Below are 15,279 nucleotides of genomic sequence, written 5' to 3' on the forward strand. Positions count from 1 at the left end.
GCAAATGTTTGATTTAAAAAACATATATACGTAGCTCATTAATTTTGAAGAATTATGCATGCATATCCCTGTATAATACAAAAATGATAAGATTCAGTACTTACCAGATTGATCACTTGTTATGTGCTGTTATCTTGAAATTCTCTTGACTTGATTGACGTAAATCGCTAATCATTTTGATTATCGGAGTAGAATTGTATGTACCGATTGACTTTCCTATATAATGAATTGTGACAGTTGTCAAAATTCTCACTTTGACTTTGAACGGTAGGCTTGATCTTTGAGAATATAGGTGAATATTAAATTCGGAAGACAACATGAAATTTATTGCGGCTCTTTTTGTTTTTGTACTCTTCCTTGGGTTTGCTGCGGTAAGTTTTTCGGTTCATTCAAGAAATTGGTTAGATTTATAGTGCGGTATTCTCCACAATTAAGAATATCATTGAAAAACACTTCATTTTTAATCAATGCAGGCCCAGGATGAAGGAGCGTGTCCTGTAGGAAACGTTTATTGGCCCCATGTAAACTGCACGCTTTTCTATGTGTGCCGTCCTCAAGGAGGCGTTCTTCTTGTGGACTTTTGCCCCTCGGGACTATATTGGAATCAGGGTGCAATTTCTTGTGACTGGCCATTGTATGACTTATAATTTAAGTAATTTCTATAATTATTAGTTTTTAAATTCATTTCTTGCTTATAAATTTAAAGCAATGTGCCCGAATGCGAAAATGGCCCAACAAGACCACCCTACACAATTGCGTGAGTTACTTTTCAATGATCAATTGAGTACATAGAATATGTGTCCCTAGTCCCTGAACGGACAAAGAATTATCAATTAACAACAAGTAGAGAAACACTTGACCAAGTATGAATGAAGCACTTAACTTACTCTCGAACTCAATAGGCCCACCTCTCCAACCACAACTATTCCTACAACTACGGAACCAACCACCACCACTACAACTCCCACTACCACGACTCCCACCACCACCACGCCCACAACAACGGTCCCAACAACAACGAATGGACCTTCCACAACTACGACAGCCCCAGTAAGTTTAAAAACATTCAGTTCGCATAATACAGTGCTTTTCATCCATGTGCATATACGTCTCTGAAATCGCACAGGTTGACGAAATTTGTCCTCCTGGAGCAAACTTTTGGCCACACCCCTACAACTGCAGCATGTACTACATTTGCATGGGCAATGATTACTATCTCCTTGTTTGTCCTGTGGGCTATTACTTTAATCCGGTCTGGGACAATTGTGATTTGCCTGTCAATGTGCCAGAGTGTGATGGAGGTACATACCCAACAGGGCCAACTACCACTGAGGTAACTACCGTGATCACATCCACGCCGACTACGACCCCACCCACGACAACCACTCCGACCACGACTCCTCCTACAACTACTACGCTTCCGACCACTACAACTACCACACCCACCACTACGACGAGACCCCCAGATAATGGCTGCCCTGCTACGGGAACAACCAAAATTTCGCATGAAGGTGAGCACCAATAAATTAAGTATAAGCTAGATTTAAAACTTGTAATCCAAATATGTATGTGTGTATGTACGTACTGGTAAAATTTGCAATTTGACCTAAATTTCAGAAATTTGCGAAGCTTTCTGGCTCTGTGTTGAAGGTACGTCTTACAAATACAGAAATGTCAGAATAAGCTCACAATGGTTTGATTTACAATTCGTTTTTTAGGAGTGCGACAAGAACCCTATTTTGTATGCCCTGGAGGACTTTTCTTTGACCCAATATTGCAAAAGTGTAATCTGCCTTCAGAAGTAGATTGTGGAAATCTTTAAGCCATAATTAACTTAATTCCGATTTAATGTTCATTTATTAAACAATAAAGAAATAAGTACAATGCATCAAGACTGGAATACGAGTTTAAATTGAATTATCTAACTTTACTTTCGTTGGATTGCGATTTCCAAAGAGAAGAATGATAATCTCTAATCTCAAGAAGGCATATCCGTTCACCAGTAATTATCCGACGGAGCATACATACATTATGACACGACACACAATTATGTACACACATTTGTACACATGTAATGATTATGACGTTTTCGATACTTAACAAAATCTTTCCAACAAGGAAAGGCTAAATTTATGTCAATTATAATTAAAAGTCACTCCTTATTTTCCTCCTGTCGTTCTACTGCATCCATTAATTCGTAGACTAGTTGACTTCCACCCCCACCATCTCGTATCGCATCTTCTACCCCTTCCTCCCATCCTTCCTCCTCAGGCACTGATCCACCCAGCGACTCTGGCAATAAATCAGGCTCCACTAATGAATGCAGCTTCGTAAAGTCTTGAGTGGTCACTGTAATCTGCGTATTTTATAAGGATTTTCATGCACTTTAAGCCACCTCAAGTAGTAGTATAAAAATTATAATTTACATATATCAAGGCACTCACAAAGTTTCTATAAAATTCGGGAATGGCGAATTTGACCACGGCAAAAACCTTTTCAAAAATGTAAGGCGAGTTCGTAATGAAGGCGCTGTTGATGCGAAAGGGTGATCCAAAAATTATACAATTTGCCACTTTTAAAACACTGGAGTAAGTGCATTCCCTCGCGTGGCTGAATGAAAATCCAGCCATGTCAAGAATCATGACGATCCCTGCTCGCTCTTGGGTGGGGTTGGAGGCCGTCGACATTTGAAGGGCATACAAAAATCCTGCTTTAATGAGCATGTCGATGTCTGCTAGACTGGTGTCCCATTGAGCTGTAAAGATGCATGCATATTGCATTAATTTGATTTCACAAAAATTTAATTATTTGCATTAAATTGAATGTTTTCTACGCACTTGTACGAAAAACGATAACAGTCGGACCCGTGTACCCCTCACCCCTCTTGACGACGCGAATCATTTCATTTTCCATGACGGGTTCTATGGTGAAGGCTTCAAGGTCGGTGAATAGGTCTGGGTACTGATGCGTCTTGAAATGGATTAGAGATTTTATCTAGAAATTGACAAGTACGAATTATTTAATCCGTGGTTTCCTTTTCAGATTGTTTGTTCAAGTTTAATAGTTTCCACACACCAGTTTCAAAGAAACTTCAGGTCTGTTTCTTCTAGCTCTGATAAGCAGGAGATAGAATTCATCGCTTAGTTCCGAAATGGCCGGAGGTAGTTCAGGATCATCTGAAAATGGTTAATATATGTAAAATTGCCGAATAAATGTCTGCATTTCATTGAGTTGTTGTTGTAGCAAACCTTGTTACTCACCTTTAATCAGGGTTTTCAATTTCTCCACACAATCTTTTTCCACTTGATCAATATCCACAGTGGTATCAGACGGAGGGGACGACGGGGTCGGTAGTGGGGTTGACATTTTAAGCGTTATTAAATCAAAATATTAAATGAAATACCATTTAATTACAACGACTGAAGAAGAATCTTGTGAATTTATTATGTTGTTACTGGCAAAAGTGGGATATGTACATCTGGTTTCATCAACCGTGGTTTATGACAAAACCATGAACATGTACACGTATCTAGTTCGACTATGTCTAGCAATTATCTATTTTTTGTGCTAAGAGAAGCCCAAAATTCCCATGTGAACTAATTCGTAATGAATGGTTGGTTTACATACGTAAGTGTTTTACATGGTGATGAGTAGCAATGAAGAAAATGAAAGGAAATTCATTCACAAAATATGTACAGACTGAACACACAAGGTTTTTATGCAACAGTTGATATAAAATATATCTGTGTGATGAGGCAATTTATGCGAATCCTGTAAGCTACGTAAATTTTTTTAGAGTTGTCAAATTTACAAATTTTTAAAATGTGTACGACTATTGTGTTTTAATTTTTGTACAAGCTTGTAAATAAAATTTAAAAAAGTTTGCAAAGTTGGGGTATATATAATATCTCAAAGAAGCATAAAAACCAATGTACTTATATGCAGAAAAATGTTGGGCAGAGGGATTCAGGTTAGACGAAGACGGAAAGTGCATCACAAAAATATCTCTTTAGTAATACAGGGTTTGACTATGTAGTATTTATTCATATGAGGATGATGATAATACGAAATTATGGAGGTCACATTTGGGTCATTTATTAATATGACTTATTTCATTAATTTGTGCGGTCATCATGTGATGGTGAATCATTTACCAATTCATATCTACATTTCCAGACTTGCTACACAATAATCAGAAATATTTTCAACACAATTGCTACAATATATACACAAACTCAATGAATTATAAATATGGCTAATTAATTACTATTTCTAAATTATGCATGTTTACTTAACGCTACCAAAACTCTCATCAAACCGCGAACCACGCCTGTTAAAAATCTTAAAATAGATAATTTCGTAACTTTATGTGTCCAGAAAAGTCCCTCATACCCAATTACATATTAATGGTTTGCACGACTTTTTGAATTTTTTGATGTAATTGAAATGCATTTTTGATCGACCGTTGCAACTCCATGATGTCAACGTTTTGCTCGATTCTTTGTAAAAGTAGCACCCAGTCTGAAGAGCCACTACCCAAAACGTGAGCACAATCAATACAATTAATACAAGCATGAATGATTGTGCTGGTTGGAGGTTGTTCCAGTGTCGAATAACTGTGTATGACACTAACAGCGTCCCATTTCCCAGGATTGCTTGGATCGGGAGAATTAGAGGGCCAAAGGTTTTCATCATTGCATGATGAAGAATTTCCACGCTTCTATTGTTCAATAATTCCAATTATTATTTACAGTATGTACAAAAATGTGTTCCTACACTACAGTCATATATAAATATGTACACATTAATGTACGCACCTGTATGCTATCGGAAGATTTCCTACAGTCCGCAATCTCCAACTGCTCCTGTAATTTATCAGCCCAAATCGCAAATCTTTCCTAATGATTGGAGTAATTACGAAAACATAGCAAATCAAGATTTGTGCAGCTGCAAGAAGATAGGCATGAACAAACCAATAGCCATAAAAGTGAATCAAGCCGATGAAAAAGGTAATCAGTCTGTTTCTGTAATTTTGAGGTATCATTGAAGTAAAGAATGGCGAATCCGCCGGTTCGTGAAGGTAGTGAATAATTACAAAACTAGGGACATTTCCAAATGCCAGTGTGAAAGCTAGGATGAATTTGGTCATGTTCCTGGACATTTGGTCGGTGTTCATGTTTAATCTTGGGAGATTTTTAGCTGGAATAGAAAAGTATTGAAACTACGTACGTAAGTAGCCTTTAGGAAATATTGACATACCTTTGAATTTGAGACAGAAATATAGGAAGCTATTAAAGCACTGGACACATTTCCTGGGATCGAGGTATGGCACGGTAAGAATTATGGTGTGTGTTATGGCAGTATAAAGATGCATTATCACAAGTTTTAGAGGTACAAGCTGGCTAAAGTGATGGTGAAAGATTGCTTTAATTGAGAGAACGGCCACGTAAAACAAGAGGCACTTGTAGTGATATATAAATTTTCGAGGATTCGAAATTTGAACGATACGTTTCCGCTTATTTGACCATGTGAAGGGTCCACCAATGATTCCTGAGAGGCGGAAAGTTAACTTTAGCAACGTGTGGGATAATTTTGGCAACATTTTTTTCTGCCAAACCTTTATGTTTGACTAACGATTGGTCGGTTATGCCCAGACGTTTCTGTATGATTCCATCTTGAAAACTATTTTCGCAAGTTAATATTAACCAAATTTTATATAACATATCAATCGTAGAGATCTACAATGCCAAGAATTGTCAACTACTGCTAACTCAAAACGTTGGAAAATTAACGGTTCTAATTTCATTAAAGCGATCAATATGGGTATATGATGATGGACAATACATTACATACATACATATGCAAGGTCAGATACATATGTCATATATCTTTTATGACATTTAAGAAATTCATATTGAATTTCAATTTTTATCTTTACATAGAATTTGATACGTAATGGTACGACAGTATATAAATCGATATCACATTGGTTTCACGTTGACGTAAGGATGCTACATATTTATATTTATATCACAAAAATGGGAAAATGTGAATGGTACTGGTCTTGAATGTAGGTAGACATTAGTTTAGTATTTATTTATCGTTTGTCATATCGAATGGCTCACATTTCAGGTGAAAATATTCACAATTTATGGCAGCTCCATTAACTAATCCCTGGACCAAACGAGGCTAGTTCCAAGATTACTCTCGTAAGAATACTCAAATCCTGAATCTCATCTTCCCAAGTCAAATTTCCAATCAGTAAATATTATCCAGATCCAGAGTGATTTACATACGTATTCCACAATCTCAGAACCCGACTTTCGGATAAATAGTTGTACGTATGTACATTGCGATTTATGCGCATATGTATTTATGTGCATGCATACGTTAGCATACTATGAACTTTATGCTACAGAAACTTGCAAAATTAGTCACAAAAGGTGTAACTCACCTAGTTCATACCGCATTACAATGCGTACTATATTGTATGTACATAATTCAGGTTTTTGTGCCAGAGTCATCCGTGACAGGATTGTCTTTCTTTCCAATATCTGATTCCGATGGAGAAAGTTCATTTTCCTCAAACTCGCTGCTCAACAAATGACTTGGTATCGTCTCTTGTTCGCAGCAGACGGTCATTATCACAGCACATTCCTCTTTACTTTTTATTACTGGAGAAAGTTTGGGATGTTTCAACTCTACATCGTTATTTTCCTGCTTGACTTCAGTTGCTTTCTTCTTTCTCCTGCTTTGACATGGAGTTGTTTCTTTCTCCTAAAAAATAAAAATAATAATGTAAATGAGCAAGTACCACGAATTTCAGGCTGTTTGAGCACTCACATCTGAATCCGATTCGTCCTCACTGGATTCTTGTACATTTTTACCGTATAATTTCAGAAAGACGTAGAGAAGATAGAAAATTAAGGGAAGTATCACGAGTAGGAGAGATGCAACAGTTAGCCCAGCAACAATATGGTCGACCGATACTATGTCGTCCATTATCTGAATTTCAGAATATCAACAATTCTGCTTGTTTTTAGCAAATTGTGTAAATACAAAAGGCGTTAGGTGATGGTTTTGACGAATTCTCGGGTGAATATCTTTGGCGGGGAGTTGAATTTTGGACTGATTTTTGGTAGGTTGCAAGATAATACTCTCAAAAAGATATCTTTAAAATTTTAGGGTGATAGCTTCACAAATGCACCCTACAGTGCCCCCGGAGTTGGTAGAAGCCAAAAAACACTTTCCAAACTTAATTGCTTATATAGCATGATAACCAAAGAGGTCAGAGGTGAATGATTGTTAATATAATAACCCTAGATAATCATTGCATGTAATAATAAAAGAATCCGTAATGAATCACACAACGTGGGCCTTCCATCATCGCGGATAGTTTGCCCAAAAAATGATAAATCAGACCGTGCGCGGAAAAATTAACCTGCTGACCTTGAAAGTTGACCCACCGGGTCAAATGCAGCTTGAGGGTAAAGCTGGAAGTGTCCTAAGTAATATTAAAACAAACAGTCAAGATTTTGTGTAAACAGTTTTATAGAAGGACCCGAGCTAATCAGCTGTCGCAGAATCCTAAAAAACTCGTGAACTTATTTGGAAAATTAATGGTCAAATTTTTTCGAAGATAAATTTTAATAATCTTTTGGTGTCCCCTGCTGCAGAACTATTTTATCTACAAGGTACAAGTGACAAAATAATAAAATTATTGCGTTTTGGTTAGTTAAATTATTTCTGAAGTTCGACATCGAAAACGACGGGAACTTTTCCAAAAAGTTTATAAGGTCTGATGAAAACTCAGTCCGTGGGGTGTAACCACTTATCAAAATTTTGTCAAAAGTACTTACAGTGCAATATACTATATGTACCTTGGATAAAAACCACGTTAGGGATTTTTAGCATCAAAGTCGTAAAATGTGGGGGCCTTAAAAGTGGAAGAGTTGCGTTAAAGAGCGCATTTCATTAGGACAAGTATGAAATTAGACTGTAAAACGGACTTAAAAGATAAGCATGAGGCAAAAGTGGTTTTATATAGTGAAAAGCATGCTAAGTCCCTTAAAAATAGTCGCAAAAACTATTTTTGCATCAGGACCTCAGAAAAAAATATTTTGTTCAACGCCATTTTATAAGAACACTGGTTTGGAAAACTAAAAAAGGACACCTCTCCAAATTTGACCTTGCCTCATTTCGCAGAGTACACAAAATCGGAAGCCAGATATGCTTACCTATAGTTTGAGACATGGGCTTTCAGATTAAAAAAGTTAGAAATCTCTACGACTAAAATCCATCCCGCAATTAAGGCATGAATTCGTCAAAACCATGTCCTAACGCCTTTTGTCATTTGTATTAGAATCAGACATTATTAAAACTTCATCTCACCCTTGAGGTTTGATTCTGACTGAGTTGAATACTCGAGCAAATATGCGTATTTATACATTTGCTCGAATTTCAATTTAATAACAAGATTTTGTACCAAATTCTCAGTAGTCATATGTATCTGTACTTAGCCTAAACAAAGTAGACGGAAAATGAGACAAAATATTGCACAAAAACATGTTATAGGGATTATTCTCGATTGGAACAAAATTTTTAAGTACTTACATATAAACATAAATGTAATTACATACATAAAAATAAGCTTGAAAAGCACACATCTTTATCGTGCAGAAAAATCATTCCTTGTTGATTTATTTTTTTTTAATTTTCGTTCTTATAATGAGACTCCTACTATCAAAAATTATACTCTCGTTTTATACATATTAACTACTTGTCTCAAAAGAAAGCCAGTAGGAGTACGAAAATTAGCTATGGCAAGAGTAGGAGTATGTATGTATATATGTGGGCAGAAACAGAAATTCTGCTGGAATTAAATACGAAAAGAAATTATCTGAACAAGCAACTCGACTATTTATTTAAACAGGTATAAATTTTCAAAGTCAAACATTTTTGTTTGTTTCCCAAATCTGTGAACCAGGATTTATATTTTTATGGACTTCGTAAATTCGATAAATTAGTTGGTTTTGATTCATGAGCACGAAATGTAAGAAAACATCAAATAAAGCTTCATCGATTAGCTAGTTGAAGTGAAGCATGAGCTGAAGTATTTTCGTACTCTACTGCGACTTACATCAAGCTACATTGTTACATTGGGTTGTTAAAGAGACAGTAACTTGATAACTTATCAAGTTACTGTCTCTTTAACAACCCTGTTGTAGATGGATCACAAAATATTAATATTCAAAAAATCCCTCATTGCGTAATTTATGCTGTCTTCCTGAAGTCGGAAGTGGTCCTTAAGATTAATATCCATTCGGATTAATTAAATTTAGGATGAAAGGACTTGACAAACTAATGATGAGATACAAATGAGAGTATTGCACACAAACAAACTTACAGTATTTACAATTTGATTTTTTATTGCGTTAATACATTCACTGAACCCCAACCAGAATTAGTTACGGGTTGCGACGGTACTCGTCGATGGTAGATTAAGAGGGGTCAAATCAATTTTAAATATCTCATCACGAGCTACTAACCTATCCGCAGTTACGTTAAACGTACTAACTCCAAAACAGTAAATTCTATTATTTCGAGCAACATAGACCGATGCGGGCGAGTGGTAAAAATAGTTTCCTGAAATCGGGTAGTTCCTCACTGGGACGAAAGCGTGCTCAAAAGTGATGGGATTAAATTGAATAATTCCTTCGGATGGCGTCACGGGTGGTGAATCAGGACGATAACCCCCAATCAGATAGGCAAATAGATTCCCGTCAAACACCAAGGATGGAAAAAGGATAATCCGCGGAAGGGTGGATGGACCAACAGACATCATTCGAAAAGTGTCCAAGTCCAATTCCATCGCCGTCGTTTGGTTTTCACCGGTCCCAGCATCAAAAACGTAAGCCTTATTTCCGTAACGAAAGGATGCTGCTTGATGAATTCCAAACGGCAAAGTTGCCACGGTTGAATGTGTAGAGAGCGACAGGTCCAAAGCCATCAGGGACGTGGGGTTGGCATCCCCTCCAATAATGTAGATTGTGTTACTCGTCCCATTGTATTTGACTGAAGTGCTGTCTTGAACGCTGAAGGGGAGTGTGACCACTACGGAAGTTGTATTCGTGGCTGGGCTGAATTTAACGACCTGTGTCCATTCTTCTCCATTATTAAGACCACCAATGTAATACATGTTCCCGGCTCTGTCACCCTGGACATGTCCATTCATACCGGAAGTAGGCAATGTCCCCACAAAGCGTATGACCTCTGAGATGATGGAATAAACCAAGATTTGATTTCGATTGTTTTCTTCACACCCTCCAAACAGATAGATGCTGTCGTTCCCATCGTAAAACGGCGTGAGACAAGAGTTTGGCGATGGGAGTTTAATGGCCAAATATTCAGGCGTGAGAATAGGTAGGCCTTGCCCGGATGAAGGTTTTAAAATTGACAATAATAGCAGAGTGCAAGTGGCTACTATTATCGTTGATAATTGAGAGGCCATTATAACTTAAAGAAATATTCTTTAAGAATATTTATATTAACCACTTTGTACAGCGATACGGATGCTAGTGGATAACTATTACATTATCTTAACGAATTACATATGTACATTGTGTAACATGCTGGGAAGTTTTGGTGACGCTACACGTTCATTCATTTTATTGACCTGTTTCATTCACATTCACCTGTCATTTGATAAAAATTGACATTTACTTTAACATATAAAACCAAAATTGAAGTTTGACAGATTGTTGATTAAACGTAACGAAATGTTTTAAGTCGACTAGTGACGTATTTATGTACCTATATGTACATAAAAGTGCATACAAGTGATTGGCTCCACATCCAGAAATTGTACATTTCAAGGTATTATTGCATAAAGTACATTTAACATTTATTACATACGTACACAGATAATTTTAATGCAGAACAAATAAGAGCGAATAATCGTACGCAGCGGTGTCTGATGAGAGATTTTAAATATAATTATGTTATGATGATGTAAAGATGTCATGTTAAAAATATTCTGAGTTCAATTCATATTCTATCCAAAAAATGCATAACACGCAAAGTGACAAAGTAATAGAATAAACGTGAACTTTTCACTTTTGCAGCCAAGTTCAGTTCAACTCTTGCAATAAGTCTATATGTACATACATATATAGTAGGTAGTCATTTGTACTCAAAAAGTGCACTATTTGCTTTCTTCGTAATCACTAATATAAAAATGTAAAGTTTGATTTTTAATAACATTGAGTATCATACTATTCATGCAATTATAATCTCTTCAGAATCTTAACTCAAAGTGATTATCTCATTCCCAACTATATAAGTACAAGAATATTATTACATAAGGAAAAATAGCGTAGAAACTTTCACTTCATGAGAACAATGTCTTTCACAACGACCAAACCCTCGACCTCCACCCATCTGCCTTATTACGACACAGATGACGGTTATTCTGCAGGGACGACCTTTTGTATTTTATTCTTTGTAACTATTTTATGCTATTTTGGGGGAGGGATTCTGATCAGGAAGGTCCTACGAGGAGCCGAAGGTCACGAAATGATCCCACACTACGACTTTTGGAGTGACTTACCAAATCTGATTAGGGTAACGTTTCATTAATAATTAAAATATTGTGATTCATTCAGCAAATGTATAGGTTTATTTTATTTACAGGATGGGATCATTTTCACAATTAAAGGGTGCCAGCCTGAAATCATTTATGAAAGAATTTAACTCAGAAGAATAAGAATTTTATAATTTATCAAAAATGATTACGACTATAGATATCCCTCATCTTGAAATTAGTTGTAGTTTGTGGAGAATTTATACGTTTTCAATAATGCTTATAGATTTATTTAGCATTTTATAAAACTAAAAATATGATTGCAACCATTCCCTCACTTTAAAAGATTGTTAAACTGTACCCATTTAAAATCATGTATCTGTTTGTACCAGGAAAATAATGAAAATGAACGAGGAACTAAATATTAATAATAAACGGTTTTAGAATACATTGGAGTAATGTTGATATTAAATTTTATTTTATTAAAGCACCTTGGAATTGATATTAATAGTTTTATAATGCACTAATGATTCACATTCTTGTTAGATAGGCATTGATTGGATTCGATGTATGAATATATGCATCAATCATGTGATATGATACATATGAGTACTTGAATGAATTTGCGAATTGTTACACTACACAGATCAATTCAAAGACACATTGCTTATACATACATACCTCAAAATTAAATTAATTTGGACCAAATTATAAATAAGGGGTACGACAATAATTATGGAAGTACACATGTACATATGTAGGCACACAATAAATCTCATAAAGTAACTTAGATTCCCATTGGCAAAAATATATAACATATGAACTATAAGCCCTTCTAGCATGTATTAATATAATGGAAGCAAAAGTGGAATTAGTAGTCACAGTTGGTCATGTCACAAATAATCTCAGTCCTCATCAGAAGAATCCTTTGAGAGGGCGTATGAATGATATAAAAAGTTCCTACAACCCAAGTATCGGAAATCGTCTGAAGACAATAACTCGACCCTTTCCGATAGATCATCTGCCAATCTCGCAGCGTACCATCCAATCTGTCCGACAGTATTGGATCGGAAGACGGAAATCGCCGTTAAATCCTTTTGGGCTAAGGCCTCTAGAATATTTAAATAAACAAGACACATATTCACATGGTACTTATTACTATTTAAATTTTAGTATGCATTTGAAAGCTGCAACTTGTATTACCATCAATGCGAGCGAAACAAGTCCCAGGCGGGGTTAAGTTTCCAGTGAAGAATACCATAGTTCCATCCAAAGGCAATCCCCCAGCGAAAATGTTGTTATTAATTTCAGTTAGCAATCCAAGGGTGTCACTACCGACTCGTCCGATTAAGGTGAAAATCCCCTTGTTCGTTGTAGCCACTATCCTAAGGGACTTCATAGAAGGGGGAGAAGGCGGGGGTCCTTTGTTTACTGTGCATTGTATTCCCTTGTCAATGGCGATAGAACCAGCGTTAATTAAATTGATGGACTCATCATTTAATTCGCCAACAAGATATCCAGACACTACGGCGCTCTCCAAAAACTTGATGTCAGGTGTGTCAGAGCCTAGAGTCGGGTGAAATTATAGTGATTACATAGGAGCAATAAAAGTAATCCCAGCATAAACCTTGACATAAGTTATTTTTCCTTACCATGAGTTATAATGTCAAATTTGCTCACGGATCCCAAAATGGATGAAAAGATCCCGAGTGACCGCCCCAAGTTCACCCATTTCACGTTTTGTGCCTCCATAGCTGTCAGAAGACTTCCTGCGTTTACAGCTCCGACGAAACCTTCACCTTTGAAGAAGGAGACAAACTGTTCAGCAATTTCTTCAGCGACACGCAACTGAGCTTCAGAAGTGCTTGCACCTGAGACGTCACATAAAAGTTAGACTTGCTTAAATCATGCTACAATTTTATACACATACCGAGATGCGGAGTGCAGACCATCTTTGGATGGGCAAGCAACTCTCTGTACGAAATGATTATATTATACAATTAGTTGCTGCATATTCTGATAGCTTGATTTAAATATATGTAGAAACACCCACTTGTAATATTCACTCTTTACTGGCTCTTCTACGAAAACGTCTAGACCAGCTCCACCACAAAGGCCACTCTTCAAGTTTTTCAGTAGGCTACATTCATCGATAATTTTTAAAATTCGTTAATTTATTTAATTAAGCAAAATTTTGATAAATGTTCATAATATAGTATTCATGATAATGGATGGGTGGACCCAAATAAAGTTGAAAGAGATTAATACCTTAGTTCATCGATAATTCCACCTCTCGCCACGTTAACCACTTTGACTCCAGGTTTGCATTTCTTGAACACTTCATCATTGATAAGATCTGGAAATTTGGGTATTTATGTATTACCATTTCCTATAAAGTCGAGTCGTACATAATACATGCGTACATTACATATGCATCTCGTCAATAATTTAAAGAAACTTTGCCTACGTTTAGTTTGAGGGATGAGAGGGACATGCACCGTGATGTAGTCAGCCACCGGCCAAATTTTTTCCAAGTCCATGCTTTCCACACCAAATTGGGCGGTGACTTCAGCCGGAATAATGGGGTCGTAACCAATTGTCTATACAATTTTAAACACGTTTTCCTCATTGCATATCATCAACATTAGTTATACCATTTTTACCTTCATCCCATATGATTGCATTCGTAGAGCGACTTCTTTTCCGATCCTTCCAAGACCCAAAATTGCCAAAGTCTTTCCACTTAATTCATGTCCAGAATAAAGTTTTCTATCCCATGCGCCCTGCTTCAAGCTTGCACAGGCTTGTGGAATGTTTCTATACATAAAATACAGCATGTAAATAAAAGATGCATCTACATATCAGCTATTCAAACAAATTCTTCAATATCTGTCAGTTTCTCTAGTACTTACCTTGCCATTGAAGCAATCAAGGCACACGTATGTTCGGCTGCACTGAGCGTATTCCCACCCGGAGTGCTATAACATATCGGAACATTATTGATATACAAATTGCAATTAATATCAACTCATTCATCATTATGCATGACAAGTTCAATACTTCATAACCAAGATGCCCTTCTTGGTCGCAGCTTCTAAGTCGACATTGTCCACACCGGTTCCTGCCCTTCCCACGACCTTGAGACCAGTTGCAGCTGCCAAGATATCGGCAGTGACCTTTGTCTCTGATCGAACAATTAGGCCGTCATAGTTCTGTCAAAGAAAATTAAAGATAATCACATATCCATTTACATATGACTATTTAAGATCTCGAGTAACCTTAATATTTTCGATTAGCTGCTCCTTTGTCAACTTGATTTGGTCGACGTGAAGTCCATTCTTTTGTAAATAGTTGGCGCAGACCGTGTCGACAGGGTCGGTAATGAGAATCCTTGCTGAAGGCATAGCGTCAGTGGTGAATTGTAGGTAATGTGAATACTATTTTCCAAAATGTGTGTGTTGGGAGTTGGTTGCACACAGTTTAGTTTTATGAGTTAATCAATTCTCTACAGAGGCAGGCACCAGGCAGACACAAGGCTTATTAAATTAGTGCTGATAATAAAATGCAGTGGGAGTCTTACTAACTTTAACTAAAGGAGCTTTGCTTAACAAAATCTGCCTATCTGACCAACAACCAGATATGGAATGGTGGAGTATAGCAGTAGTGGCTGAAATCTGACATATTTTATTATGCAGTGG

General features: G+C 36.7%; 4 protein-coding genes across 7 annotated transcripts; 1 reads left to right on the plus strand and 3 right to left on the minus strand.

The window, feature by feature from the left end:
• Window positions 1–212: 212 nt before the first annotated feature.
• Window positions 213–1,894, plus strand: LOC110847502 (integumentary mucin C.1). The gene is made up of 7 exons (XM_022094450.2): window positions 213–371; window positions 474–634; window positions 707–757; window positions 903–1,050; window positions 1,127–1,511; window positions 1,618–1,650; window positions 1,719–1,894. Exons 1-7 carry the CDS (start codon window positions 318–320, stop codon window positions 1,820–1,822), a joined length of 936 nt encoding a protein of 311 aa, XP_021950142.1. The 5' UTR covers window positions 213–317; the 3' UTR covers window positions 1,823–1,894.
• LOC110847503 (alpha-tocopherol transfer protein-like) lies at window positions 1,842–3,697 on the minus strand. Its single transcript, XM_022094451.2, has 5 exons — window positions 3,261–3,697; window positions 3,076–3,176; window positions 2,838–2,994; window positions 2,445–2,755; window positions 1,842–2,356 (listed from the first exon to the last, which is right to left on the minus strand). The coding sequence occupies exons 1-5, from the start codon at window positions 3,364–3,366 to the stop codon at window positions 2,153–2,155; spliced, it is 879 nt and encodes a 292-aa protein (XP_021950143.1). The 5' UTR covers window positions 3,367–3,697; the 3' UTR covers window positions 1,842–2,152.
• A 331-nt stretch (window positions 3,698–4,028) lies between these two features.
• LOC110847659 lies at window positions 4,029–6,448 on the minus strand. 4 transcript variants are annotated; one of them, XM_035849798.1, is made up of 5 exons: window positions 5,618–6,448; window positions 5,260–5,550; window positions 5,096–5,199; window positions 4,818–4,865; window positions 4,029–4,720 (listed from the first exon to the last, which is right to left on the minus strand). In XM_035849798.1, the coding sequence occupies exons 1-5, from the start codon at window positions 5,721–5,723 to the stop codon at window positions 4,397–4,399; spliced, it is 873 nt and encodes a 290-aa protein (XP_035705691.1). In that variant the 5' UTR covers window positions 5,724–6,448; the 3' UTR covers window positions 4,029–4,396. The 4 variants fall into 4 exon arrangements, with proteins under 4 accessions (XP_035705691.1, XP_035705690.1, XP_035705689.1 ...); XM_035849797.1 differs by having other exon boundaries at window positions 4,974–5,199; XM_035849796.1 differs by having other exon boundaries at window positions 4,818–4,898; window positions 4,974–5,199.
• Window positions 6,449–12,037: 5,589 nt separating this feature from the next.
• LOC110845456 (hydroxypyruvate reductase) lies at window positions 12,038–15,235 on the minus strand. The gene is made up of 11 exons (XM_022091882.2): window positions 14,860–15,235; window positions 14,642–14,793; window positions 14,494–14,559; window positions 14,245–14,398; window positions 14,049–14,181; window positions 13,850–13,937; window positions 13,635–13,721; window positions 13,512–13,555; window positions 13,234–13,452; window positions 12,785–13,147; window positions 12,038–12,692 (listed from the first exon to the last, which is right to left on the minus strand). Exons 1-11 carry the CDS (start codon window positions 14,983–14,985, stop codon window positions 12,487–12,489), a joined length of 1,638 nt encoding a protein of 545 aa, XP_021947574.1. The 5' UTR covers window positions 14,986–15,235; the 3' UTR covers window positions 12,038–12,486.
• Between the last annotated feature and the right edge of the window lie 44 nt (window positions 15,236–15,279).

This window comes from Folsomia candida, unplaced genomic scaffold, assembly GCF_002217175.1.
Source record: "Folsomia candida strain VU population unplaced genomic scaffold, ASM221717v1 Fcan01_Sc003, whole genome shotgun sequence".
In the NCBI taxonomy this organism is placed as follows: domain Eukaryota; kingdom Metazoa; phylum Arthropoda; class Collembola; order Entomobryomorpha; family Isotomidae; genus Folsomia; species Folsomia candida.